Genomic DNA, 27354 nt, shown 5'->3' with positions numbered 1-27354 from the left:
TTCTCATTTTAAAAGGTTTCAAGAACCCTTGTCAGTGTGAATTTTCACTTATGAAATATTATTATTCAAAAAAGTCTAATTCGAAAGTTTTAAATATTCAAAAAAGTTTATCTTTTATTTTTAAATTACAAAATAATATAAGAAACAAAGATGAAACTTAATGTAAAATTTTGTTGCATGAATATTTATAAAAATAGAATTTAAAAGTTGTTTTTTCTATTAAATTCAGTATCATCCGGCAGAAAACTTGATGTAAAATCCTCGGAGAAAGAGTGAATAGTCCCAAAAGTGGAATTAACAAACTTTTACAAACCATGAAACATGAAAAATTAGTGTTTCATGTTTCATCTGAAATAATATTTATTTTAAAAATTGACTTCCAAAAAGCTCTATACGTGTAAAAAAATATAATTTTCCCTTGCAGATTCCATCAATCCTGAGATAGAGTACCGGATGATTTGGATAAAATCAAAATCTCACGGCGAAATTCGCCAGAAAACTGACAATCCGTCCATGTTTCACGTGTGTGAATGTATTTGTAGGTAAATAGTTGAGGTAAAAAAGTTGCGAAAATGTGCATAAATGAGAACTTTTCGCGGAAATTACACGTTCAACATTTGGATTATGAGTTAAGTGATGCAAATAGTTGTAAAATAGTGTTTCCCCCATGTACTACGTCGCTCAGAATTTAGGTAATATTTTGCGCTAAAAAATTGTTGAGCAAAATCATTGATTAGTTGAGGAAGATGTTTTTGGCCAGTGTTTTGTTATATTTTGAATTTTTTTTCTTGCTTTGGATTTTGCAGTAATCCCACATTGATGCCACGGATCACTGTGTGAGCCGGCTGGAACGATCAGTGTGTGTGGGGAAGACCGTTACAGATTTGGCGGAGAGCCCGCGAGAGACGAAGAAAAAGGTGTTCTTGGGCTCTCTGAAATTGGTGAAGTAACAGTGTCTGGAGGAATTCAAGTGCGTGCAGTTGAGGAATTTGTCTGTGCAAAAGAGAGACTTTGTATCTTTTTCTAGTCAATCACTCATTTTTTTCCCTCCATTGTGGACTTGCACTTGAGGAGACTCCGCAAAGGCTGGGGCAGGTATTTTGCCCACCTCAGTTCAGAGTCTCACAGAAAGAGAGAAGGCAGTTGCATACGAACCAAGGCACATGGAAGAGTGATTTGGTTTGGGTGAGAGAATTAGCACTGTACTGGAGAAGGGTACAAGAAACGTGAATTGCCTGCAAATGAGAATCTTCTTTACCTGCGTGAAAATTACTTGAGTGAATTTAACGGGACTGTCCAGGTGAATCCCACCTAATTGGACGATTTAATTGATACTTTTTTTCTCCCTCTCTGTGAATGCTTCCCTTTTAATCTCAAAGTGTGTGGTTTGTGGGAGAGAGATCATTTTAGGAGATTGCGCATTGCAGAAAGTTTGTTCAGTTACTATTTTTGTCTCTAGTGATGCAATTCCTCAAGTGACTTCCTTAGCACTAAAACCGCGCGCCGTGGTGGTCATACATCATCCAGCAATGTATACGCAATTGTACTCTCAATGTTGACCAATTGATGAGGCGCTTCGACATGAGTATCAACACTCACGTCAGTTTATCACGCGTCTTCTGACCAGACGGACAAAAAACCGTCGAAGCTCTTCTGGCCAGTAAATTCCACACAGCTAAGAAAAGTGATAACAAAAACCGCGGGAAAAGTGAACAAGTGAAACGTGATCTGAGGATAATATCACTCGAAAAATGTCTCTCAAGGTAAGCAAAAAATATTGATAGAATAACTGAAACTTTGCGGGATGCTTGAACTCGTGATCACGGAATCGGTTGAAAAATGAATACTTCTAGACTCTAGTCTAGAGCCTCTTTTAGTCCAAAATGAAATCCGAACTCGTTAGATCAGGCCCAAACTTTGCATGTAACACGTTTTAACACCCAAAGGTTACGAATATAAAAACGCCTGCATACCCGTGTGACGTAGGTGAAAATGCCCATGCTTTGTACGATCCCAAGCTTCGTAATGACCAATTTTTTTCTGTTTCTCAATAAATGTTACTCCGCAAAATATTTTAAAAACTAAGCATTTTCCCTTAACCATTCTGTAATACAAACGCTTCCGGAGAGAGAACGGAGAAAGATATCAACTTGTGGTTCTAGGAACACCCCCAAGGGGTAACTCATTCCCATTTTTTCTGACAAGTGTTTCTGGTTTCTCGGGTTTCGCGATGCAGAAATTGGATTTCTCGGATTTCGCGATGCAAAGAGTGAGTTTCTCGGGTTTCGCGAAGCGTTTTTCGGGCAATTGACGAGGGTTTCTCAATATGAGTTACCCCTTGAACACCCCTAAATATTAGATCCTCAATAATTCTGCATGAGGCATAGATCAGTATGAAATTTTAGTACGTTACCAATAGGCCTTAGATTATTATTATTAATCGTGTCGGAATACTTGTTACAATGTAATCATGTTATATTGCTGCTGTTGTATCCCGTGTTGGAAGAATCCACTAAGTTCATGTGTAGACCACCCAGGAGCGCCTTCCCCGTGCCTTCCATGCTCCCAGAGTTTTTTGGGCAGAGGCGGTGCATTTTTATTACGTTATATCGCAGTGAAAATGTCCTTTTCTAAACATTCAGATGTTTGCACCGGACGAGACTTGAACTCACAACTGTGAGAGTCGAGCCAGAGATCTCATCCGCCCAAGAACTAACGGTCTTGCCTATTGTGCCGCTGAGACCCCAGGCCTTAGATTTTTCGATTAAGGAAGATTTGAATCTCTCTTTAGTTAGAAGAACCCTAGCTGTTAGAAGACTAAATTGTCTATTTTTGTCCGGATATTGTCCGGATTTGATGATCTTAGATTACACAGAAAGGTTTCGTAAAATTCTAGAACTCTTCAGAACACCATAACGAATTTTCGACTGTAAAACCGCCTTTCGAAAACTCGATGTAAAATATATCGAAAATGTAAAATATTTCAATTAAAATTAAGTTTAGAATTTATTAAGAGTTAGAATTTAGGGTAAGTGTGCCAAATTCCGGCCAGCTTGTAATTACGCCTACCTTTTGTGTTCCTCGAATTTCCATAAACTTTTAGATTTTATGTACTCTGGAGATTATACAATGCAAAAGAATAACAAAAATATAGCTTCGACAAACGAGATGACGTGAAAAAGATATTGGAAGAATTCCCGAATGGCAAGGAACTATGAGAATTAAGGTGGCCGAAATAGGGCACCAAAGCTATGTCTATATTTTTATTCATTTTAAAATGTATTAAGAATGATTTTAGAGTAAATAAAGACGATAAACTGTCTACAAGGTTCCAAGCAACACTCTTTAAGAAGAAAGAATTAAAAAAAAATCAAGTTGAATTTAAAATATTACATTTCAAACTTCAGACTTTGACGCTTGCATGCAACTATGCCGAAATTTGGCACACTTACCCTATTTATAGAGTTTTTAGTTAAAATTTATTAAATTTCCGACAATGGGACAGATTCCCCATTCCATGTACTCTGACCTTAGCATAAAAAACCGAAAAACCGTTTTTGAAAATTCGATGTAAAGAAGGCTAAGACGAAGTAATTTGAAATGAGTCATAATTATTTTTATAAGTATGAAAATGTCGGGAAACGGGATGGTTTGAAACTGACTTTCAATTCATTCACGCATTATATCTTCGAACCATACAATTAAAATCACATTTCTGCTTCGCCCTACTCCAATCTCGATCTACTACTGCTCTTTTTAGTAGGGTCCGGTACCTTACATAGATCTTTTACCAAATAATTCTTGATTATACGTAGCCTAAGGGCCCAAATAAATTTAGGCTGATCCTCGAAACTATTCAGACTTAGACTGTGGCATTTGGCAGTAAAGGATTCAGTAGAGGAAATTTATGCAAAAGACCTCTAATCGATGATCCTAAACCCTCAGTTTTTGATAGTTTAGGACAAATCTTTACAGTCATATTTTGCAGGATAACTATCCTCCTTAAGAATTAAACCTTGGATAAAATAGATAGTGGAAAACAAAAGAAATCCCTTGTAAACTTTTAAATAACACTAAAAATCGATAACGATCCGTTCCTTGTTAGGCACGCCCGCTTGCATATATTCTATTCAGGTCCCGCTTAAAATCCCGAACTGAAACGCCAGAATTCAGAACGCTAAAATCTAAAATTGGTCGAAATTACGAATGAGCCAAAACGCCAAACGACAAAATCCCCAAAGTTAAAATCCTTAATGAGTCAAAAACTCGAAAGCCAAAATCTTGAATGGACCAAAATCCCGAATAGCCAAAATCTGGAATACAAAAACCCCAAAAGGGCCAAAACTTCGAATGGCATTTTGCAAACTACAACATCCGGAACGCCAGAATCTCGGACACAAAAATTCCGAAAGTCAAAATTCCGAATGAGTCAAAAGCTCAACAGCCAGAATCCTGAATGGGCCAAAATCTCGAATGTCATTATCCCAAAAGGGCAAAAAATCCTGAAAACCAAAATCCAGAACATCAAAACCCTGAATGACAAATCGAAAGTCAAATCTTGAAAAGAAAAAATTTAGAATACAAAAATCCTAAAAGGAACAGAATCCGGAACACCAATATCCGGAACACAAAAACCCCAAAAGCCAAAATCCCGAACTACAGCATCCGGAATGCCAAAATCTCGAAGAGCCGAAATCTAGAATGCTAAAATCCCAATAGGGCCAAAATCCAGAACATTAAAATACCCGAATGAGTCAACAATTTGAAAGTCAAAATCCTGATTGGGTCAAAATCCCGAGTAGTCAAAATTTAGAATACAAAAATCTCAAAAGGGCCAGAATCCAGAACGCCAATATTCGGAACCTTATCCGGAACACAAAAACCTCAAAAGCTACAATCCCGAACTACAGCATCCGGAACGCTAAAATCCCGAATAGCTAAAATCTAGAACGCAAAAATCCCGAAATAGACAAAATTCCGAAAGCTAAAATCTCGAAAATCAACATCCGGAACGCCAAAATTTAGAAATCAAAAATCCTAAAAGGCAAACGGAAGCTTTCTATGCTTTATGAAAATGTTCTATACGGTATTGTCCGTATAACTTCATTCCTTTCAACGGTTTGACCACTCCGGATTTTGGCTTTCGGGATTTTGACCGGAACTGATTCCCTTCGATTAAAATTCCTAATTTTTTAAACATTATTTCGTATCAAAATTGTTAAAAATGCATACCAAAAACGATTATTTTCAAATTTCGATAACTTTTAGCAAAAGAGAATTAATCTATTCTAAAGCTTTTACCTTTCACACAATTCAGAATTTAAATTTGTTTCATAAAAGAAAAGAAAACAGTCAATAAAGAAGATATTCTCGACATGGCTGAAGAATTCTTCAATTTAACTGCATTTTTTCTTAAATAAACACCAATAAATTTTGCAAGAGTTAATGTTGCAAATCATATTTACAATTTTACAATTCATAAAACTTCTAAAGTTATCTGAGCATTTTTTTTGTATAATAAAAAATTAAACTAATAATAATTAGGTGTAAATATAATTATCTGTAAATTATTTCAGTGAAATTAGATAAAATCTGTAATAAATCATTAATTAAACGGTAAGATGGGAAAGTTTGATCGAAAACTTTAAACAGAAAACACTTCAATTTCTCAAAGTTAAACTTTATAAATGTGTTGGGATCATTTCCAACTTTAGGAATCATAATTTTCACGGATTTTAGAGTATTTTTAGAGTATTTTGTCGATAAAAAATAAGAAAAGAGATGATATTCAAGAGTTGTTTTCAGGATTTGACCCAACACGAAGTGCCTTTTAAAGTTTATCAGTACAAAAACGGTATTGTTTCTCAAGCACAGACGGAAATAATATCACATAATCTAAAAGTTTAGCTATTCCTCTTCCCATCCTCAAACCATTGAATTAATGTGGGAGATTGTCTATTTGCAAGCAATAGTTTGAGCAGCTTGAGTGAACAATTTGGCGTCAAACACGCGAATCTCCCATACAGTAAATTAGCAAACGCTTATCAGCTGATTTTCACCTCTCTGCACTATACGAAAATTCATTGATAATTTTGATAAACATTGCTGACGCGGCATGGTAAGAAAAAAAATTGATTTTCCACGCTATCGCGCTCTAAACTCTAGAATTATGTTATTTTGAGCACGATGGGAGATGGAAGGGAAGTTCAAGGACTTGTATTTTCTATTTTTGTTTTTCCGCACAACTCCATCCTCCGATACATTGGCAGAGTGTTGAGGAATTTACAAGAGAGTTGAATTGATTGGGAAAATGCTTGAGTTTCAATTTATACAAATAGCTCTATTGAGCTTTATGCCGGAGTCTCGTGCACGAGCTATTCACAATAAAAGCAATTCTTGGTGGGATATATAATTAAAAAGGCGAAAGTTTTGTATAGTACTTTTTTGCCATTAACACAATTGTCAATAAAAATATAACAATTTTTCTGTGTTGGAAGAACTTTTTTTATTGTTTCTTCAACTCTACAAAGAGAGTGCCATTATTCTTTCAATTTTTTCGATAAATCGACATTTACCTCCACAACCCCTCAATCAGATTTATTTCGATGTAATTCTACAAAGTCGATATTCTATGAAAGATAACGTAATGGTGTGAATAAACTCAAGCTGATCCTCGACACTATTTAGCTTTTAAAATTCAGTAGTAAAGATTATCATACTGAGTGCTTGGGATCATCGAATACATGTCTTTTGCATTAATTTCCTTTACCTAATCCTTCAGTGCCAAATTTTACAGGCCAAATATTTAGGAAGATCAGCCTGCGTTTATAGCGGTCCTCAGACTAGAGATTTGGCCCATTCCCAGTTTTATTGGTTTTTCGAAATCTAAAAGATCATTTGCCCTTAATAATCCATTCTTATATCAAAATTTTCCAGAAAATCTTTTCTGACAAGAAATAGGGGAATTAAGCCATACGGCTAAGTCTTAGGTCTGCAGCCAGTACATTTGGACCCTAGTAGAAGCCTAAGACCTAAGGCATAGTCATATGGCTTAACTGCTCTAATTTCTTATCAATCCTGATTTTTTGGAAAAATCTAACTTAGGATTGGAATATTAAAGATAAATTATCTTTTAGGTTCCCATGAAGCAATAAAATTGCTCGCTATTTAAGATTTTGAGACCTTCGGGAGAACCGAGCTAAAGCACTAGTCTGAAAACTACTTAACGTTATTCTTCCATTCATTATGAGACATAGAAGGAAAACTATTTGAGATAGTGACTTGGAGTCTTTGGACGACCCCCACCACAAGTCGATCTTATTAACATTACTTTGATTTTCTTTCTATGTAATTTCCAGATATGTTTAGAATGTTTTAAAGCCCAAGCTATGTTCTTCTATTTATTTCGTAAATCATTTCTATTTTCAGTTTTAAAATAGGTGGTAAGCAGTAAATTTATTCAAGAAAACGAGGATGTAGGATTACCACATATTTCAAATCATGAGGGCGACACTAGCTCTAAAAAAATTCGACTGGTTTTAGTGTAAAGTTTTTCCTGTTTTCGTACACATTTCACGAGATATCTCCAAAACTAGGCAGGTTGCCAATTTGGGGTTTTTGATTGCCTAATTCAATATTGAGTTGGCTTTTATTCTGCATTTATATTTTTTGCTAATTCATTTTACACTGACAGAAAACATCTAATAAACTCAAAAGTTGTTTTCAGCAGGTTACAAACATAGTGAAACCTCATGTCCCTTTTCAAATAGTCTTGCATTTTGAGTTTAATCCATGTTTAATCTATGTTGAGTTCTGAAATAATATTGGTGTAGGGGAGACCGGAGCAGACGGAGTAGAATTATCCACGAAAAAAATTAAGACAGTAGGATGTTACACTCAGAAAATAAACGAGTATAACTTGCTCGAATCGATGTTAAATAAAATCTTTTTCTTTGTGATTTTCGATTAACTAATTTTCGAGTTAATTTTACTTCTATTTAGTTCTAATATTCAGAAGAGTTGTTTCAACTTTTTTGTCCTAAAATATACATGACAAAGTAGTGAAAATAACTCGCTTCAAGTGTTAAAATAACTCGTTTTAACACCTAAAATAATTCTTTTTTATAATTACAATAACTCTTTTTCAAATCCCAAAATAGATAGATTTTGCAATTTTATGCTTTTTTATTTAATCATTTTCTTTATTATTTTTTTTTCTTGATAACAAGGTCTCCATGTTCCGAGATATCACATAAGATGCACTGCACATATCTTTATATAACAATGTTAGGCATATTTCTAATTGATATTCCATATGAACTCTGTCACACGAAAATCTTCTTGACTGAAGTATATACTTAAAACGCAAATATTTAAGCATATACTTCAGTCAAGATGAAATTTTACATCGAAAAACAGTAATAAGAATATCGATATCCGTCGAATAAATTCAACTCGGACATAGAGTTTTTCCAGCTGTACAGTTTTTTCTTATTGCAAAGTTTATCTTAGCCTTAGAGGGAAAATTGAGGTCTCTACTATTTATACGAAGTAAATATCTCCCTTCCTATTCATTGAAATATTTATTAGCCTGATACAAACATTTTCCTGTAAAATTATATGTAAAGAAAAATTTTATTTCGAAAATTTGATTTCGAACATTTTTTCGGTCATAGGTATCTATCGATGATATATGCGAAAATAAAAGGAATCGTAGAAGTTTTCAAAATAAACCAAAAAGTCTTGTTATGGAGGGGTAAGAGGGAGTGGGGGGAAAATGTCTCGAGATAATATTGGCTTATTTTCCGAAAGATCTTCGGGGTTCACAAAAAAACCGGGCGTCGATAGCTTTATCTGTTTGACGTCTAGCCTGGTAGCAATCTTTTGGAACGAATAAAAATGAGATAATTAAGAAAGATAAGTCAATTAAGGTCAAAGGAACACACATTAGCTTTTCAAGAAATCGTATCACGACTTATTGGCATCCTACCATTTAGATGGGATATGAAATTTGAATATCTATTCTTATAGGAAAAGGTAGTATTAGGGGTTACCAAAGACCGCAAGTTGATACCTCTTACCGGTGACAAATTCGAAAACAAGAGGATTGTATAGGGGAAAGCACGCTACCTTCGGATTTTCGATTACTCAAGCTTCAGACAACCCATTTTTTTTGTTCCCAATGGATTTTTCCCATGGTTCTTTTCAGAAAACCTGTAACAATGGAGTAGCTATCAAATAAATTAAAAACACTTGTTAAAAATGAATTGTTCGAAGCTTGAATCGTCCGAAGTCCAAAGGTAGCGTGCTTTCCCCTACTGCCATCTCCTGTGAGTTCGGCTAGTAAAATATGAGTATGATAAATTAGTTTTCTGCCGGTTTATTAAAAGCTGTTGGAAAGCTTACATAGGGGAGGATAGGGCAACAAAATAGCCAACAAACTGCACTACCCTCCCTATTTATTTAATGTAAAGATTTATGATATTAAGGTCATAAGTTAAAATGTTACCATTAACCTCTCCTTTGGACATGATCCAAGTGTTTAGTAATTAATGCAGTTAGCAAAGAGAATCATAAACATCAACAAGATAATTGAGAATCTTCTGTATTCTAATACCACAAATTTACAAACTTTATCTCAAAATATCGCGGGAAAGAAATTCACATCTTTCTCCACTTTTTACGATTCACCTAATTCTCAAATAAAGTCTGATTTGAAGCACAAAAAAAAAACAGAGAAAAGGAATAAATTAGCCAATTCATCAAGAATAATTTTAGACTGACTACTACTTTTCTGTTGTCAAACAAACGATGGGCGGCAAATTTATTTTCTCCCAAAAGATACAACAAAAAAAAAGCTGTGAGAGAATTTCTATAGCTGGGACTCTTTCTCAACAAATGTAGAACCCACTTATGAAAATATTGTGTAAATTTTTGTCCACTATCTTATCAGAAAAAAAGGGGACGCAAGTTTGACAAAATGATAATTTTCTCTACCAAGGGGAAAAAATTATTTTTTAATTCATTGCAATCAACAGACAATGTACTTAAAATTACAAGTAATTTCACAACAACGAAGCATTAGATCATCTTAAGCTGATAATAGCATTACACATTGTTCTTCAACCTCAATGTGTACACAATTGTCTTTTTTATTGTATATTTGCAGAAAGAATCACCATCAGATGTCCAACTTCATTTGGCGGCTCTTCGTGGTGATGACATGATATTGAAGCGTGTTTTGGACAGTGGAAAAGTCCATGTTGATTCCAAAGATGAGGTACAGAAAATTTTAAAAATACACAAAAATTTCAGCCAAAATTTACCGAACAAGAAAAAGAACACTTAAAGTGATCTTGAGGTGAAATATTCAAGCAAATATTTACTTCACATGGCAATTATTTGCATAATTTATTCCGGTGATCGTACAAAAACGAATGAAATGCTCACGATCACGCATGATCGTGCAAAAAAAAAAACATTTAAATTGCTCTGCTTTCAGAAAGAAAGCAAAAATACCATCTCCAAGTAAAAGTCAATGAGATATTTTAAGGGAATCAAAAGATCTATTTTGGGATCAGGGATTGTCCACAGAGTTTGGCTTTTTTTTTACTCCTCCTTAATGACTTCCACATTTTCTCAAAATGCAAATTATCTCTCTGAATTTTGCCACAGCATTACCCTAATTCTTCCTCATGAGAAAGAAGACAAAGATTAACTTGTCTTACTTAATGGTAGGTGACAACACTCAAGAGAGAAAACTTATCTTAGCTGATTACGTTTATACACTGGACTGTCAAAATCCAAGTGATCCGGATTAAATACCAAAAACGTTAAAAATGGAATAAAAATGGTGGCAAGGTTTCAAGATAGAATTGTCTCAAATTTTGAATACAAAATTTGTGAGGGTAGAAACATTGATTTCAATTCTGAGACCAAGAACTAGATCAAAATTTCAAGCTGTCAAATATTTCCAAAATCCAGATTTCATATTCTGACTTAAATTGTCTTAGCTAAGAACCAAGATTTCAAGATTTTCCGCACACTTAACGAAACGTCACTTCTGATAAATATCTTCATTTATCTTTTCAATTTATTGAAATTTACCATATAAATTAGGAAAATGAATTATAGGACGTATTAAAGAATAAATGAGAGGCCATAAACAGGAATACAGAAAGTGCAAACCAAACTCGTGGCCTGTGATAAATCTTGAAATTTATCCAAGATGTGATTCTTTTGGAAGTATTCTCAAGATATTCCACTTCAAACGCAGTATTTTTCATAGTTATTCTCTTTTTGTAATAGATAGAAATATAAAAATATCATAGCTTTTAGAAATATTCCTCATCTAGAGTCATTTTCGTATGAAACTCTTCAAATTGTTAGTATCTTGAAAATTCCAAGCACCTTCGAGAGGTTCTTGGAATTATTAAAAAAAAAAAAAAAAAAAAACAAGAAATTTGACGTCTTGAAATCTTTAAATATTGGTTTCAGAATTGCAAATCTTGATATCCACACAATTTATGTCATGGATTTTAAGATTTCAAGACATTTGACAGATTTGACACCTTGATCTTGATTTTTTTGATTTCAGAATACCAAAATCTTGAAATTTTCTTGATTTTGGTCTTGATCTTGGTCTCAGAATTGAGGCCATTGTTCTTAATTTCTATCTTGTCCCATTCTGGTTGTTTTTTAAATAAATTCATAAATCAAATTGATTAATTTTGAGTCAAGAAACACGGTATAGACCTTTTTAAAAACTTCTCTATTTCCTCCTGCTACGACGTTTCGGAGATTGGTTGTCTCCTTCCTCCGGTCTACAATGTTTATGGACAATATTAGGACATATAGATTTTTTTTTACCGAGAATACAATTCAATTGATTAATTTTTATCGGCAACGATTCCTATTAATATTTTTGTCCGTTTTTAGTTATTAACGCTTATAGATCAGCATCCTTAAGTGTATTTGTCCTCCGGTCCTCTTAGCTGAATCCTTTTTTATATTTAAATCAATTTCACATTAAAATTTTGTTTTACATTAATAAATTGTTATTAATATGTGTCCAAATATGCAAGTTTTGGCTAGATCTTTTAGAAATCGAATTGTTTTGTGACAAGAATATCGACTTGGACTCGGACCACAAAAATTGGTTTAACCCTTTAAGGACGACAAGATCAAAAATTGGAGTTAAAAAAAGCACTTTTTCTGCCTTCTTAAAGCAAAACATAACTTTAGAAAAGGAAAGAAAAATGTTTTTTGGGACATCGGTGTCCCAATCGTCCCTAACTCTTTAAGGACCAGTGGGACGCCAGTGTCCCAAAAACAAGTTTTTACCAAAAAAAAGTTATTTTGTCCTCTAAACAATTTAAAAAATCAGTTTTTATTTTTGGGACATCGGAGTCCCATTCGTCCTTAAAGGATTAAAAGGGTTAAATAGATTAAAATAGAGTAAATATGATTATTCCATTAAATCAGTACATTAATGAGAATTGAGCAAATAAATTAGCAAAATTTGCTCATTAAATTTTCATTGGATATTACTTCCTTGCAGTTATTCGTGTAGTTTCCTTGGTATTCTACACAGAAATGACTTAATGCTTTATCACTTAAAGAGAATTTTTCTTCTTTTACAAACATTTGATCGTAGATCAAATTAGTTAAAACATTTTAAGTTAGTTAAAACATTTTAAGTTCCATTAGTGTTTCGCGTCAGAATATGAAATCTTGATCTTGGAAATATTTGACAGCTTGAAATTTTGATCTTGGTCTCAGAATTGAGGCCAATGTTTGTGAAAAATTACAAACTTCTACGAACTTACAACAATAAAAAAAAAGTATTTAGATTTAAGAATAAGGTTATTATAAAATTAAACCAGTGATAAGCCCAGATAAGCTTATGGTAGCTGAGATTCTTTATAGGTGACCTCGAAAAGCGTGCAACTCGGGGTGCTTGAAACTCTGAATGCGTGAAAATTCGATTGTAGGTTGAATTTTGGGGTAAAGAATCGCGTCAAGCCAATTTTTTGTAGAGATTTTCTTATTGTTTTAGATGGCAAAGTAGAAAAGACCAGGAATAAGAACAAATCCTGCACTCAGGAGCAACTCAACAAGGTTTTGGAAGCCCTTCGTCGCGGTTTCACTTACACTGTTTGTCTCCAATTAGAAAATTTCCCTTGTCTCCAGTTGGATTAATTTGTTTCCAATAGAAGCATTTTACACTCGCGTATTTTTCTTGTATTTAAGAAGTTTTCAAATTATATCTAAAGAATTTTCACTAAACAGTAACATTCTAGAAGAGTCAATGAGCAAATTTATGTAATTCTCTTCAGAAAAAATTGAACTTAATGTGTTGAACCTTCTGTGAAAGTCAAAGCGACTGGAAATGGTTCTGAATTAGGACATTTACCCTAATTCATACGAAAATTCTCTTGAGGATTTTTCTTCCGGACGGAAGTTAGAAACGTCAAATTACTCACGATTGAACCTCAAAAAATTCAAATTTCAAATCATTTTTCCGAACAAAAGAAAAGGAAATTTTATCTAATTTCAAAATATCTTACAAGCTAATTAATTTTAGAATATAACACAATTTCTCAACTTACTATTTATTCTGAAAAAAATCCGGATTATTCTAAGCGTATAAACGTAGTCACTGAGAAATATGATTTTAATTGCAAATCGTGAAGTGATGAGAGAATTCAGAGTCAAATTCACGTTGACACTGCTCCAACAGCATAATGCTTTGATGAACGCTTTGAGTTTTAAGTGAATTGTCTACACTTTTCCCATATTTATTACAAACTCTCGATTACGCACAAAAACGCATAATTCATACATTTGTTGAACGATCTCGTGCTGGTATTTTTATTTTTGTTAATTAAATCAAACTATAGTTGCGCAATTGTGGATTTTTATCTGTATTATCGGGTCTCGTTTTTTTTTATTACCCTCAAAGGAAAGGCATTTCACTCAATTTGATACAATTCACGCGTGAGAAGCGTTAATATTTTGTACGTATTTCAGGTGCCGCATGCGGAGAAAACTCGTTGATTTTTTTTTCTTTATTTCCTCCAAACACCAATGTAATCTGTATAATTCTTCAATCAATATTGCTTAGCTCTCGAGTACAGCAATCAGTTACATATCTTTTAACACTACTTTTTATTCCAAGAATTAATTTAAATTAAAATATGGCAAAACGTAACGTTGCAATTCATTATAACAATAAAAATGTTGTGCATAATTAAAATCGCGATATAAATTTTCTATTATGAAAGATTACAGTGTCTGTGAAAATTACTCAAACGCCCTATTACAAAAAAAAAGATTTATTGCAAACTCTGTCTGCACGTTTAATATTTAACAGCAAATAATTTATTAAACATCGTCGATTGCAGCAAAAAAAAATTGTCAAGCATTGATTTAACAACCTACAATTAATTAAAGCAAGATCTACCAAGAAATTAACGGGATAAGAAAATGATGATATTGCTTTTTCCAGCATTTCTTGGGGATATTTGATATGGAAGGCGATACTATTTTTCCTACTTTCATGAATAGAATGCGTAAGATTCTCTGCTTTTTTTGTCATGGCTCGAAATTTATTATATTAAAGACACTTAGCAGCTTCTTTAAGGCTGCGACTTTTTGGTCAGTAAAAAATAAAATTTGGTTAGTAGAAAATCAAATGTGGTCAATTAAAAATAAAATACGGTCAGTAAAAAATATAATATGGTCAGTAAAAAATAAAGAATCTGGTCAGTAAAAAATCAAATTTGGTCAGCAAAAATCAAATTCGGTCGGAGAAAAGTCAAATTGGGTCGGTAAAAAGTCAAATTTGGTAAGTAAAAAAATCAAATTCGGTCAGTGAAAAATCAAAATTGATCAGTAAAAAATGAAATTTGATCGGTAAAATATAAAAAATGGTCAGTAAAAAATAAAGAATCTGGTCAGTAAAAAGTCAAATTTTATCAGCGTATATTTTAGGCAGTAAAAAATCAAATTTGGTCAGTAAAAAAATAAAATTTGGTCAGTATAAAATAAAACTTGGTCAGTAAAAAATCAAATTCGGTCGGAGAAAAGTCAAATTTGGTCTGTAAAGTCAAATTTGGTCAGTAAAAAATCAAATTTGGCCAGTGAAAAATCTAAATTGATCAGTAAAAAATGAAATTTGATCGGTAAAATATAAAAAATGGTCAGTAAAAAATAAAGAATCTGATCAGTAAAAAATCAAATTTTCTGTGCTTCGGAAAGTTATCTCTATCGCCTGTTGAGACAAAAGGAAATTTTCTGTGCTTTGGAAACTAGCACCTGTTTAATTTTTGTACAAAATTTAGGAAAGACAAAATATGAAATACGAAATGGTAAAATACGAAATGTACTAAAATACTTAAAATACGAAATTTCCACAATACGAAAAATGTTATCCGGATATGCAAAGTTTTAACTTTTATTGATTTCCTTTTAGTTTTTTATTGACTAAATTATTATTCACTGATCATATTCAATTTTCCACTGATTAAATTTCACATTTTACTGATTTAAAAACAAATTTACTGACCAAATTTGACTTTTTACCGACCAAATTTGACTTTTCTCCGACCGAATTTTATTTTTTACTGGCCAAATTTCAGTATTTCCGATTTTTTTTAATTTTTTACTGACCAAATTTGATTTTTTACCGACTTTTATTTTTTACTGTTTTTTTTTAAGTTTTTTACTGACCATATTTATTTTTTACTGACCATATTTTATTTGTTACTGACCAAATTTGATTTTTTACTGACCAATATTTTATTTTTTTACTGACCTATATTTTATTTTTTACTGACCAAATAGATTTTGCCCTTCTTTAAGTATTGATTAATAGGTTTATAAATACAAGAAATAAGCGAGGAATTGAGATCAAGAAGCTTCTCACAAAATCACCACAAAGTTTTCCAAGAATTAGTTAAGGGGGTTTCCCTAATTATAAGGTCAAATAATCGATTTTTATTGCTTAAATCGAGAGGTAATATATTTAAGAATATACCACAAAAATTTCACTCTGCAATTCAAAGGCATACTCTGCCTAATGGATGCTGCACGACACTTTTTAAGAGATGACTGCTGAGCATTGGTGAATTTTAAATTAAGGCCTATACTTCATGTGAGCAACACATACTCGCAATGAAGTAAGTCGAGTAGGGGAAAGTACCCTACCTTCAAACGACTGAAGCTTCGGACAACTCTCTAATATCAATATGTTTCCAAATTGAACACATTACAAATCGTAAACGTATGGACACAATCAAGATTTAATTTATTATTTTTAGAGAGTCTTCATAAACTTCTTGAAATATTTTATTGAGCAATTTTCACATTTCTTGAAAAAGAAAAAAAAAACATTTCATTAAAAATAATTGCTAAACGCATTTGTAAAATAACAAATGTTGAAACACGTGAAATATCTCACTCGATAAACTGACCCTTCTTGCATTTCTTGTACAAGAAAACTGTTTTATTAAATATCAGATTTTTAAGATATCAACTCAAGAGAGAAATGAAAACAAGTTAGTGTTTGTGAATGTGTCATTAAAATTAAAGCTTAAATCCACTTCAAGCACATCATTTTCCATCCATTAATTGCACATCCAGTTTAAATGGTAATTGCAGAGAGAATTTCATACAAAGAAATCCAGCGCGGAACTTCACTTTCCACTCAAGAAAATAGTACCATGTGATTGAAAGAAAATTAAATCCAGCAAAATTATTAAATAGTAATTTATCCTAAAGAGCTGATTGTCTTTTTTTGGTTCTTGGCACTCAATAACGTATTATCTTCTCAATTTTGAAATTGTGCAAAAATTGCTTGAGGTTTTAATTAGTATTCCTCAGACTGTTCTGACCAACTTTTGAGTGGTTCTCTCCCACTTTGTTTCTCATATTTCCTCCTCACATGTCCAAAGAAATTTGAACTGTATTGAATTCCGTTGACCTAAAAGTAACTGAACAGCTAGTCCATGTTAATACCTCATGGGATATTGAATGAAGAGCCGTGTAATTAGATAGTCTCAGTTGTACGAAATTGTTCTTCGATCTCTTCTGGATCACCTTTCAGCTGAGATAAAAGTCTCTCGTTAATTATTTTTTATTTAGGGTGGACTATCTGCTTTTTGCCATTTTAAGTGATCAAGATCTCCGAAATCTTATTTTTATTTATTTATTTATCAAGGATTTATTTTAATAATTTATCGGTTTATTTATCAAGAAACCGAATCTTATTTTGTACTGAACGTATCTTTTTTTTACTGACCACATTTTATTTTTTTATGTTTTCAGCACACCTTTTAGCTCGGTAAAATTTCATTAAATCGAAATTTGCGGTCCTTTCATTTTCAAAAGATTTACCTAAGTCTATCCCATTTTTTCGGTTTCAAAATTGAACTGAACTAAATTTAATTTGGTCTGATGTTCAAAAGAAGAACAAGAGTCCAAAAGAGTGAGATAGACATATGCAGAACCTTTGAGAAAGAAAGAGACGTAAATTTTGATTTTATGAAATTTTCCTGATCTAAAATTTGTGCCGGATTTTTATATTTTTATTGACCAAATTTCACGTTGTACTGATCAAGTTTCATTTTTTACTAAATACATTTTATTTTTTACTAGTGCGAATTTAGAAATAAACTAAATTTAATAAACTTTCAGATTCGAAATGAAGCCGAAAATGTATGATTCGAAATTGAAGCCAAAAATGCTAGGTTGAAAATTTCAAAAATGCCCTTCAAGAAATCAAAATGGCGACTTTTCCAGACCTAGGTGTATTATGAATGAATAGATTCACTAGGACCTATTTTGAGATATACCAAAAAGCATTATTTTTGAAGGGATAGAGGGAATGGGAGTAGTTTGCGAAAAGTCTCGTTAGGGGATATTTTCAAGGGGGGTCACTGAAAACCGGAAGTCAATATCTCTTACCGTTTAAGTTCCAGAACGGTGACAAGTCGAAAAACGCCGACTACAAATTGCTCGATATTTTGAGTTCCAGCAGTAAAAATACCTTGAGTTTATCAAATTAAAATTAAACCATGAATATGTAAAAAATGTGATCAAGTTATTAAAGCTTTTTCAGCAAACATGAATTCTTAAGAAATCGTTAACTTTTTTTTGGCACACTTAAAATGTTTGTAAATTTACGATTATTAGGGTAAATAAATCATTTCAGTTAATTCGCTTATTGGACACTAACAAAATTTTTCTTCTGTGAAAACAGGATGGTACAACTCCACTCATTCTGGCAGCTGCTGGTGGTCATGTGGAGTGTGTGAAGGAACTCTTGGAACAAGGAGCTGATGCCAATGCCAAAAGAACTGTAAGTAAATTTTCCCTACTTCCTGCTCTATAAATTTCCTATTTTTCTTTTCATATCAAACGAACAGAAGGAAATCCCACCATTGCTTTTATCTCTGCATAAAAGTCATATGCAAATTATCAATTTCAATGCAAAAAAAATCAATGCTGTAAGATAATTTGTAGAGGTATTTAATATTCAGAGAAAATCGATTGTTGTTTGCAAAAGAAACCAAAATAAAGAAATTTCAGGAAAACAAAACTCTTGCACATTCACTGCTCTTAAACTTGCCACAAAAAAACAAGTCAATTAATTTTCGATGAAAAGAGCATTTTTTCTCATTACACTGAATCACTGATTTTTCATCTTATTAGCACTAATTACATCTCTTTGGTCAATTACATAGTTTTCTTTTTAATGGGTGATAAATTGACGTGCATGTAGTTCAAGTGCACTCATGAAGAGCTTTTTATTAAAGATCTTGCCTTTCAATGAAATCGATAAAACCATCAAAGGTGATATATCTGTGAAATTAGCTAAATTCCATTAATTAACTATATCCGCTTCTCATTTTAAAAACTTTAATATATTCTCATTATTATTAATCGTATCGAGACACTTTATTTGGTATTGCAATGTAATCATTACAATGTGTACCGTGTTGGCAGAATCTGCTGATCGTAGATCGCCCAGGAACGCCTTCCCCGTAGTGAACGCTTCTTCTGTGCTCCTGAAGGTTTTTGGGCAAAGGCGGTGCATTTTATTACGTTTTATCACAGTGAAAAATGTCTTTTTCTCGACATTCAGTTGATTGCACCGGGCGGGAATCGAACTCACAGCTGTGAGAGTCGAGTCAGAGATCTCACCGCCCAAGAATCAGCGGTTTTGCCTATTGCGCCCGAATTAGAGAGAAATTCAGGCGACAAATTTTTTGAAATCCAACGATTTTTTATTCATCTGCATACTCATATTAAGTTTAGATACTCAATTTATGGTAAATTTCATGAAAACTCCTTAATAATGCAAAATCATATCAAAAACAAGACAAACCATGGGAAATTTGAGCGCATTTGCTTCATTTGATAATCGTAATGAAACTTTAAAAATGTTAACAAACTTTTTTGAAATTTAACTGCTGCCCGAATTAAAAGAATAACCCGATATGAATAGAGCCGAATTAGCGAGAGTCTACTGTACCGTTGAATCATTCCTAATAACAGTTTTTCAAAGTCAAATGTTAAAAGGGCTCTAGAGAACGTATTTATTAATTGAATGGCATCATGTTTGGGCTCATTTGAAAGGTCTTGGAGTTTTCAATAAAACTGACACAGTTCCAATCGGGTTTGAATCGGTTATTAACCGATAAATAATTATTACTCGAAATTGAATTATATTAATCCTTTATTTTGGATAATGTTTTGAGTGATTTATAAATCAGTTAAAAAATCGGTTGAGAACCGGTAAACAATAAATGATGTCAAAGTACTTTTGAGGTCCAACATCTAAGTCACGAGTTTGAGCACTTCGCTAAGTATGGGATGCTTTGCCATGACTTTTTGATGCCCGAGTTTTTCCCTAGACAAATTTAAGGTTTAAGCCGAGCGACGGCTTAGTAGCACATTGATGGGAACGTAATCTAATCATAATTTTGATTATACCCGTCAAATAATTTCGTCAGATATCTTTAAGATTTCTGCAGAAAATATCTACACCTCTGTCGAAAATCTGCTGATATATCTGTAGATATTCCTACGAATTTTATTGGCTTGGGACAAAATTCGTCAGAAATTTTTGCAGATTTTCTGACGAATCCTGTTGCATACTCTGACGAATTTCTGTAGATATTTTGCCGATTTTCTGTAGATTTTTTCTACATTCCAGACAGATGTGTCTGAAAAGATGGAATATTTTTCACTGAAATTTGGAAAATTCAATAAAGTGATTCTTAGTGATATCACAGTTTTTATATAAAATAAAGAGAATTCTGCGACGCCGTGTTACAAGTAGAGAATAGTGAAGTAAAAACTTTAAGCAGAGTGTCGAACTAAATTTCGTGTTTTTGTATCATTCAATTGGCGATTTTTAAGAAATTAGTATTTTTGCTCGCATCTTTTTAGTTATCTAAAATGTTTAATCGGTAATAATTCTTAAGCAGAACATATCATTTTATTTATAACTTCTACAAATTTCTTAATAAATCAACAATATTTTTGTTGAGACAATGGAGACTATGCAGACTTCCAATGCAGAAATTTTGCCGAGAATCTGCAGATTTTCTACGTTGAAATTCTATCGAAAATCTACAGATTTTCTCAGAATGTACTAGAATATACCGTTACAATTCAAAAAACTTCCGAGTAAAATCGGCAGGTAGAGCAATGACCCACCCGGCAAATTCTGCAGAAATTCGTCAGATTTGAATTACTAACTGCCGAAAAATCAGCAGAATTTCTACAGAATTTTGTTCTAAGGTGGATCCGATCGTTGTATGAAAATTCTGCAGAATTTCTATAGAAAATTTTAAAATTATCTGCAGAATTTCTTTAGAGTATTTAGATGATTTCTACATTTCTTCTACCCTTTCTAATGTTTCTAAACATTATTTTAACTACATAAAAATATGTATTTCAATTTATTTAAAATTCAATTTTTATTCAACAATTTTACGTGAATACTCTCTTTTTTTTACAATATTATTATAATGTTATAATACAATATTATTAAATAGGCCATAATAGAAAAAACGAAGGGGAAGGAAATGGTTAGAAAACGTGAAAGACATTCGCGATGCTCACAAAGTCGCACGACTATCCCGAAGCCACACGAACTATCCGATTGAATGACAAGAAACGTTAAAATTTCAAAAGTGCAGAATTGCAGATCGAAGTTTTGCTGGGGATTTGACGGGCTAGAAACACAATCGATCTGTCACATTTTTTGTAACTCTTTCCACACTGAGAACGCAATTTAAATTCAAATTATACCTAAAATTTAACGGTCTTTGTGTTAATACATCCTAAAATGAATAAATATTTAAAAGCAAAATGAATTAATTGACTATTCGAAGATAACATACATAACTTTAATTAATTTAATTCCATGGCCGAAATTACACTCAAAGTGGCCGAAATTTGGCACATTTCCCCTAAGTACTCAATGAAATAGTCTCGAAAATATCGGATCGTGAAGATTCTCTTTGGCTTCTCAATATTTCAGCCATTCCTGCAGATACTGAGTATTTCTTACTCACTTTGAAAGCAGTTATCATATTGATAATGATAAAACATTTACCACTTGAAATCCATCAAAATCACATTATTGCTTGGGATATTCGATAGATAAGAATTCAGGTGAACGAGGTGAACCCCTCAATAAATTTAATGCCACCTGAATTAGGAAGCTTCCAACCTGAAAGCCATTATTGCAATTTGAAGAGGATTTTTGACTTACCGTCTTTCCACCTTTCAGACCGGTACTTCTGCGCTCTTCTTCGCTGCCCAGGGTGGCCATGTGGATGTGGCTCGGGTGCTTTTGGATGCAGGTGCAGATGTCAATTCTGCCTCCCTTGACGGTGCCACGGCGCTCTTCGTCGCCTGCCAAGGAGGACATCAGGCCATGGTGAAGGAACTCCTCCGTCGCGGAGCCTGTGTCCATGCCAGTCTCAAAGATCGCGCCACTCCGACCTTCGTAGCCGCCCAGAATGGCCATCGAGGAGTTCTGCTGCAACTGCTCGCTGCTGGCGCTGCAGCTGATGCCGCTCGCGGAGATGGTGCTACTCCCCTGTGGATCGCCTCGCAGATGGGCCATGATCACGTGGCCAAGATTCTCCTGCAGCACGGAGCAAATGTCGATGCTGTACGATGCGATGGAGCAACGGCCCTCTTCAAGGCTGCTCACAAAGGACACAGTTCCGTAGTTCATGAACTCCTCAAATGGCGTCCCAATCTCAGCGTCCTGCCAAATGGCGAGACAGCCCTCCATGCAGCTGCCCTCTTTGGCCATCTGCCCGTGGTGAAGCAATTGGTAGCCGCTGGAGCGGATGTCCGTGTCCGGAATCAAAAAGGCTACACAGCGCTCAGGGTGGCACGCCAGGAAGGCTTCCTGGGCGTTGCTGAGTACCTCGAGGAACGGGAATGTCGAACGTCTCAGAGCGGAAGTGCTGCCAGTAGTTGTGGTCAGCTCAGTTCTTCCTGAAACACTGTCCACTTTGGCAACAAACACAGGGTTGAAAAGTATTCAGATGCGAGATGACAAAGATAATTCATTTCTTTTTCCCAATATCTAATGCTTAGAATTGCGGAAAAAAAACATTTTGCACTCGAAATCACCGCGAAAATCCCAGAAAATTCATTCTTAGTAAAATTTTACCATTTTTAGAATATTGTTGAATATCGAAATGACAATATCCTTTTTTTCTCAAAGTAAATATTAGTCTAAACAAAATTTTGATCTTTATTAAAGGATAACGTAAAAATAGAAAATTTACCAAAACTCTCCATGTTTTAGACGTGATACAACTTCAAGTGATTCATTTCAATAAAATCATTAAAAAAAAATATCAATACATCAGAGCCGAAGCAAAATATTTCCTTATTAAAAGCTTAAGGGTTTGAAAAAAGGAACCGATATCGAAGCGGAAACGTAAATAGGACTCGCTGAGATTTATTCCCTAGGCACACTTACGACTTAAGCCGAGAGACGGCTTAACGTAATTAACATCAAAATAATGATCTGATTACATTTCCATCAGTTTCTGACTAATCCGTCTCTAGGCTTAAGTCGAGAAACGGCTTAGTGAAAACTTAGTCAGTTTCTCGGCTTAAGTCCTAAGTGTGTCTAGGGCATTAGGCTTCAAGGTAAATTAATCGGTTTTCATGAACTTTTGAATGAAAAATCGTTTAAAAAAAACCGTAACCTTATTTATAAAAAGGTTATGTTGCAAGTTGAGGTTATGTCTTTACATAACCTAAAAATAAATTAGGGTTCGTTCGCCATATTGTACTTTTACTCTCAATATTTTTATTTTTTCAACTATATTTCTCATCTTGCACAGTGAAATACATTAAAAATTCGTGAGATTACTAAAAACCAAAAATATTGCAATTTTAAAGCATTTCTTTAAGTGTATTATAGTTGTGGCTTCGTCAGTAAATTATTTGTTGTGAAATACGATTTAAGGTTTACTTGCACTTATTAATATACGTTCCAAAAGAAAACTACGCATTTTATAACCATGAAGGATAACAAAAAAAAAACACTTACAAAAGCAATTAAAAATCTCAGTAAGGCACAGTTTTGTCATAAGGAACTAATGTAGCTTTCCCATCAGTACAAAAATCTCAATTTTTAAGGGGTTATATCTACTTGAACGCCCAAAATTACTTTTTTGTGAATTTTTTTTGACTTTGTTAGACAATCAATGTGAAATTTTCAGCCTTTGAGAAGAACTAAAAATTCAAATACAAAAATTTAGCTGTTTGCACATGATTTTCAGAAACTTCTTTTTTGTTTTGAAAAAAATAACTTTGCGGTAATCATGATTTATCAGAGTAGGTTCACCAGAAGTCAGAAAACAAAATATTTTCTGTTGGCATAAAATGTAAACTTATACTTGAACAGTGGATTACGAAACGAAAATGTAAAGACTAGCGTAACGCATTTGCTAACAGGAAACATTTGGTTTTTGACTTCTGATGAATTTTCTTTGAGCAATCGTGACTCGTGACTACCACAAAGTAAGTTTTTTTTCTTTCAATCCCCGTCTCGAAAAATCAGATACCAACGACTTAATTTTTAAATTGATTTCAGTGAAAATTGAATTTAATGAGATGGAATTAGATTTTTTTATTATTATTTTGTGGCTATTTGATTGAAGAATTTGATAAAAATTGTGACCATTTTTTAGTAATTTAGATCCACGTAACCCCTTAAAAAATTTCATAGTAAAAAGAAAAGTTACTATTACATAAGTCATTCTTGTAGAATCCCTTTTTCACTTCAAATCTCTTTATTTTCTGCTCCTCACTCTTATTATAACCTTCATTCTATGCGATAAATCTTCTGATTCTCCTATTTTTTTTCCACTACTACTATTGTTATTATTCCACACAAATGTACCTTACCTAACTATATTATAACTATATTATAGTTCCCATACTTGGTACGATCACAGCTTCATAATAACTAAATTTTTCCTATGTTTCTGAATAAATGTAACTCATCGCAACTATATTTTAAAAACTAGACGATTGTTTATTTAGAATTATAGGAAAAATTTGTCATTAGTAAGCTTGCTTAAGATCATCCGAAGCATGGGCACGGGCACTTTCCGATACAACAATGTTATTAAAACACTTTTTGATTGTAATGATGCAAACAGGACTAAGAGTTTATAGCTTCAGACCCCGGAAGTTTCGTACCACTCGATTTTTCCTACACTGAGAGAAATCCTAAAAAGTTAAAATATCATTCCGGAAATGTTAATTTTACCCTGCAGTATTGATCCGAAATCGGTGTAAATATTACCCTTTTTAGGTGTGTTAGGGGTTAAATTAACCCTTTTTCATATTCATTTTACCCTTAAAAGGTGTAAAATTAACATTAAAATATGATGATATATTTTTACACCTAAAAAGTGTTAAAGTTACGAGGAAAAAAAGTTAATCGCACCCTCTTTTTTTCTCAGTGTATGTTTCTTAATGAATTTGACTCAAGGGGAAAGTGCCCATGCTTTGCATGGTCCCAAGCTTTATAATGACTAAATTTTTCCTATATTTTTCAATAAATGTGGCTCATCAAATCCATATTTTAAAAACTAATGTCCTGTTTTTAAAATATATTGCAGAGTTGCATTTATTCAGAAACGTAAAAAAAATTTAGTCATTATGAAGCTTGGAACGGTGCAAAGCATGGACACTTTCCCCTAATACAAAACTTTATTCATTCACTGAGGAAAAAACGGGGGTGCGATTAACTTTTTTTCCGCATAACTTTAACACTTTTTGGGTGTAAAAATATATCAACATTTTTCAATGTTAATTTTACACCTTTTTAAGGGTAAAATGAACATGAAAAATGGTAACTTTAACCCCTAATACACCTAAAACGCATAATATTTACACCGATTTCGGATTAATATTGCAGGGTAAAATTAACATTTCCGGAATGTTATTTTAACTTTTTCGGATTTCTCTGTATCCGAAGCTTCAGAGCCTCAAACTTAACTTAAAATTTGCATTATTTTTATTATCAATTTTAGAAAACAATAAAATTATTTTCATGATCGCGATCTTGAAATTGAAGCCAATATCATAAGAACCAAAACTTTAATCGAATTTTGAAAAATTTTCATTACATTGATCTTTATCTTATCAATCGAATCTGAATATCAAATCTTTTCAACTCTGATCCAAAGACCAAAACTGAGAAATCCACTGATCATCAGTAGTGCATTTCCTTCTTTGATACGTTATGAAAGAAAAAAAAAATAACACTCTCGGTCAAAGAGTGTTTAGAAATCCAATGTGTTCGAAATAATCCAATAACATCTCTTTTTCATTATGTTTTTTATATGTACATAAAAAAAGGTAATGAAAGTCAGTGCAATTTCATTTTACCTTTAAAAAAAATTAGCAATTAATATGTAAACGTTATATGTGAAATATCAATAGAGATTAAGGTCAAATTGGGGAGGGGATTATCTCTCAACGTGCAATAATCTTGATGTAATGTGCGAAATGAAGAAATAAAACAAAATTCAAATTGGAAATAATTTATTTATCTATCTAAATGCACTAATTAACATTTCCACTAGGTTTCCTTCATTGTGGCATCTTCCTGGTCAGTTTTCTGAACTTCATTGTTCCCTGTGAGAAGTTTGGTGACTTTATTAAAGGTGTATTTCTTGTCTATGACATTCAGAACATTTTCCATGTGGCACGAAAATTCTTTGGCATCTTTAGCACACTTCTTCTTATCCTTGAATGCCTCAATGGCAGTTTTAACAAAGGCTTTGATATCGTCCATCCTTTCTTTATCGCTTTCTGGAAGGATACAAGGGAATAATGTAAGTATCATTGGCTCTATATTAATCCAATATTTTGCACTTTAGGACACGCCCCCTTCGGAAGATATGACGAATTTATCTTGATATAAAGTCCCTAAAACAAAGGCCAAACTTAGATTTTCATACTGAATAAGGACACGTTGTGACACTTAAGGATACACCACTTTTGCGAATGCAATTCTGAAGGAAGATTAATTAGGCCCCGCCCCTTGAAAAAGAGACCACGCCCCCAATTACGCAATTATAAGGTTCAGCTATAAAAAAAGAACGGCTATTGAAAGCTTGCGGTGGTAGCCACAGTAGGGGAAAGTGCCCATGCTTCGTACGGTCCCAAGCTTCGTAATGACAAAAATATTTTTTTTTTCTGAATAAATGTGACTCATCGGGGAAAGTGTCCAGTTTTAAAAACACATTGCGGAGTCACAATTATTCATAAACATAAGATAAGTTTAGTCATTACGAAGCTTGGGATCATACAAAGCATGGGCACTTTCCCCTATTCATAATCGGTATTCAATAAATAAAGACCTTAAATTACAAATAATTCAAAAGATCATTAAGATTTAGTTCACCTTAAAGGCATTTCCATCCGAAAAACCACTTTACAGTAGACTCTCTCTCAATCGGGAATATGGCGCAAAATGTCATTCGGTTTATCGATAGATTTGGGCGTCAGAGCCTTTGTAAATTCCACAAAAAGCGCTCAATTATAAAGGATCACGATAAAATAGAAAAAAACTACAGCGAATTAGCTTCATAATTAAACGTGAAAATTGTTAACAAAATTTTCCGCCCGATTGAAAATGAGCCGATTGAATGAGAGTCTACTGTAACTGGCTTTAAGGTTTACGACCTTTCCAAAAAGACCAAAATCATTAAATTTGGGATTTAAAAATATTTTTTTTAAGAATTTTAAAGATACGTTAGACAAAATCAAATAGAAAAAAAG

General features: G+C 33.2%; 1 protein-coding gene across 1 annotated transcript; it reads left to right on the top strand.

Annotated features, from left to right (window-relative positions):
• The first annotated feature begins 501 nt into the window (after positions 1-501).
• On the top strand, positions 502-26108 carry LOC129806047 (ankyrin repeat domain-containing protein 29). Its single transcript, XM_055854363.1, has 5 exons — positions 502-692; positions 807-1763; positions 10169-10279; positions 18263-18361; positions 21809-26108. The coding sequence occupies exons 2-5, from the start codon at positions 1752-1754 to the stop codon at positions 22532-22534; spliced, it is 948 nt and encodes a 315-aa protein (XP_055710338.1). The 5' UTR covers positions 502-692; positions 807-1751; the 3' UTR covers positions 22535-26108.
• Positions 26109-27354: the final 1246 nt, after the last annotated feature.

The sequence above is a fragment of the Phlebotomus papatasi genome, chromosome 3 (genome assembly GCF_024763615.1).
Source record: "Phlebotomus papatasi isolate M1 chromosome 3, Ppap_2.1, whole genome shotgun sequence".
NCBI classification, from domain to species: domain Eukaryota; kingdom Metazoa; phylum Arthropoda; class Insecta; order Diptera; family Psychodidae; genus Phlebotomus; species Phlebotomus papatasi.
Note: the sequence above shows the minus strand (reverse complement) of the source record. Positions and strands in the feature narration are given on the sequence as shown.

Bases quoted from the DNA above. Each gene is read 5' to 3' on its own strand.
- LOC129806047 (XM_055854363.1), top strand. The intron at 10,280-18,262 runs GTACAGAAAATT...CTGTGAAAACAG, and splicing joins ATGTTGATTCCAAAGATGAG to GATGGTACAACTCCACTCAT. The intron at 18,362-21,808 runs GTAAGTAAATTT...TCCACCTTTCAG, and splicing joins ATGCCAATGCCAAAAGAACT to ACCGGTACTTCTGCGCTCTT.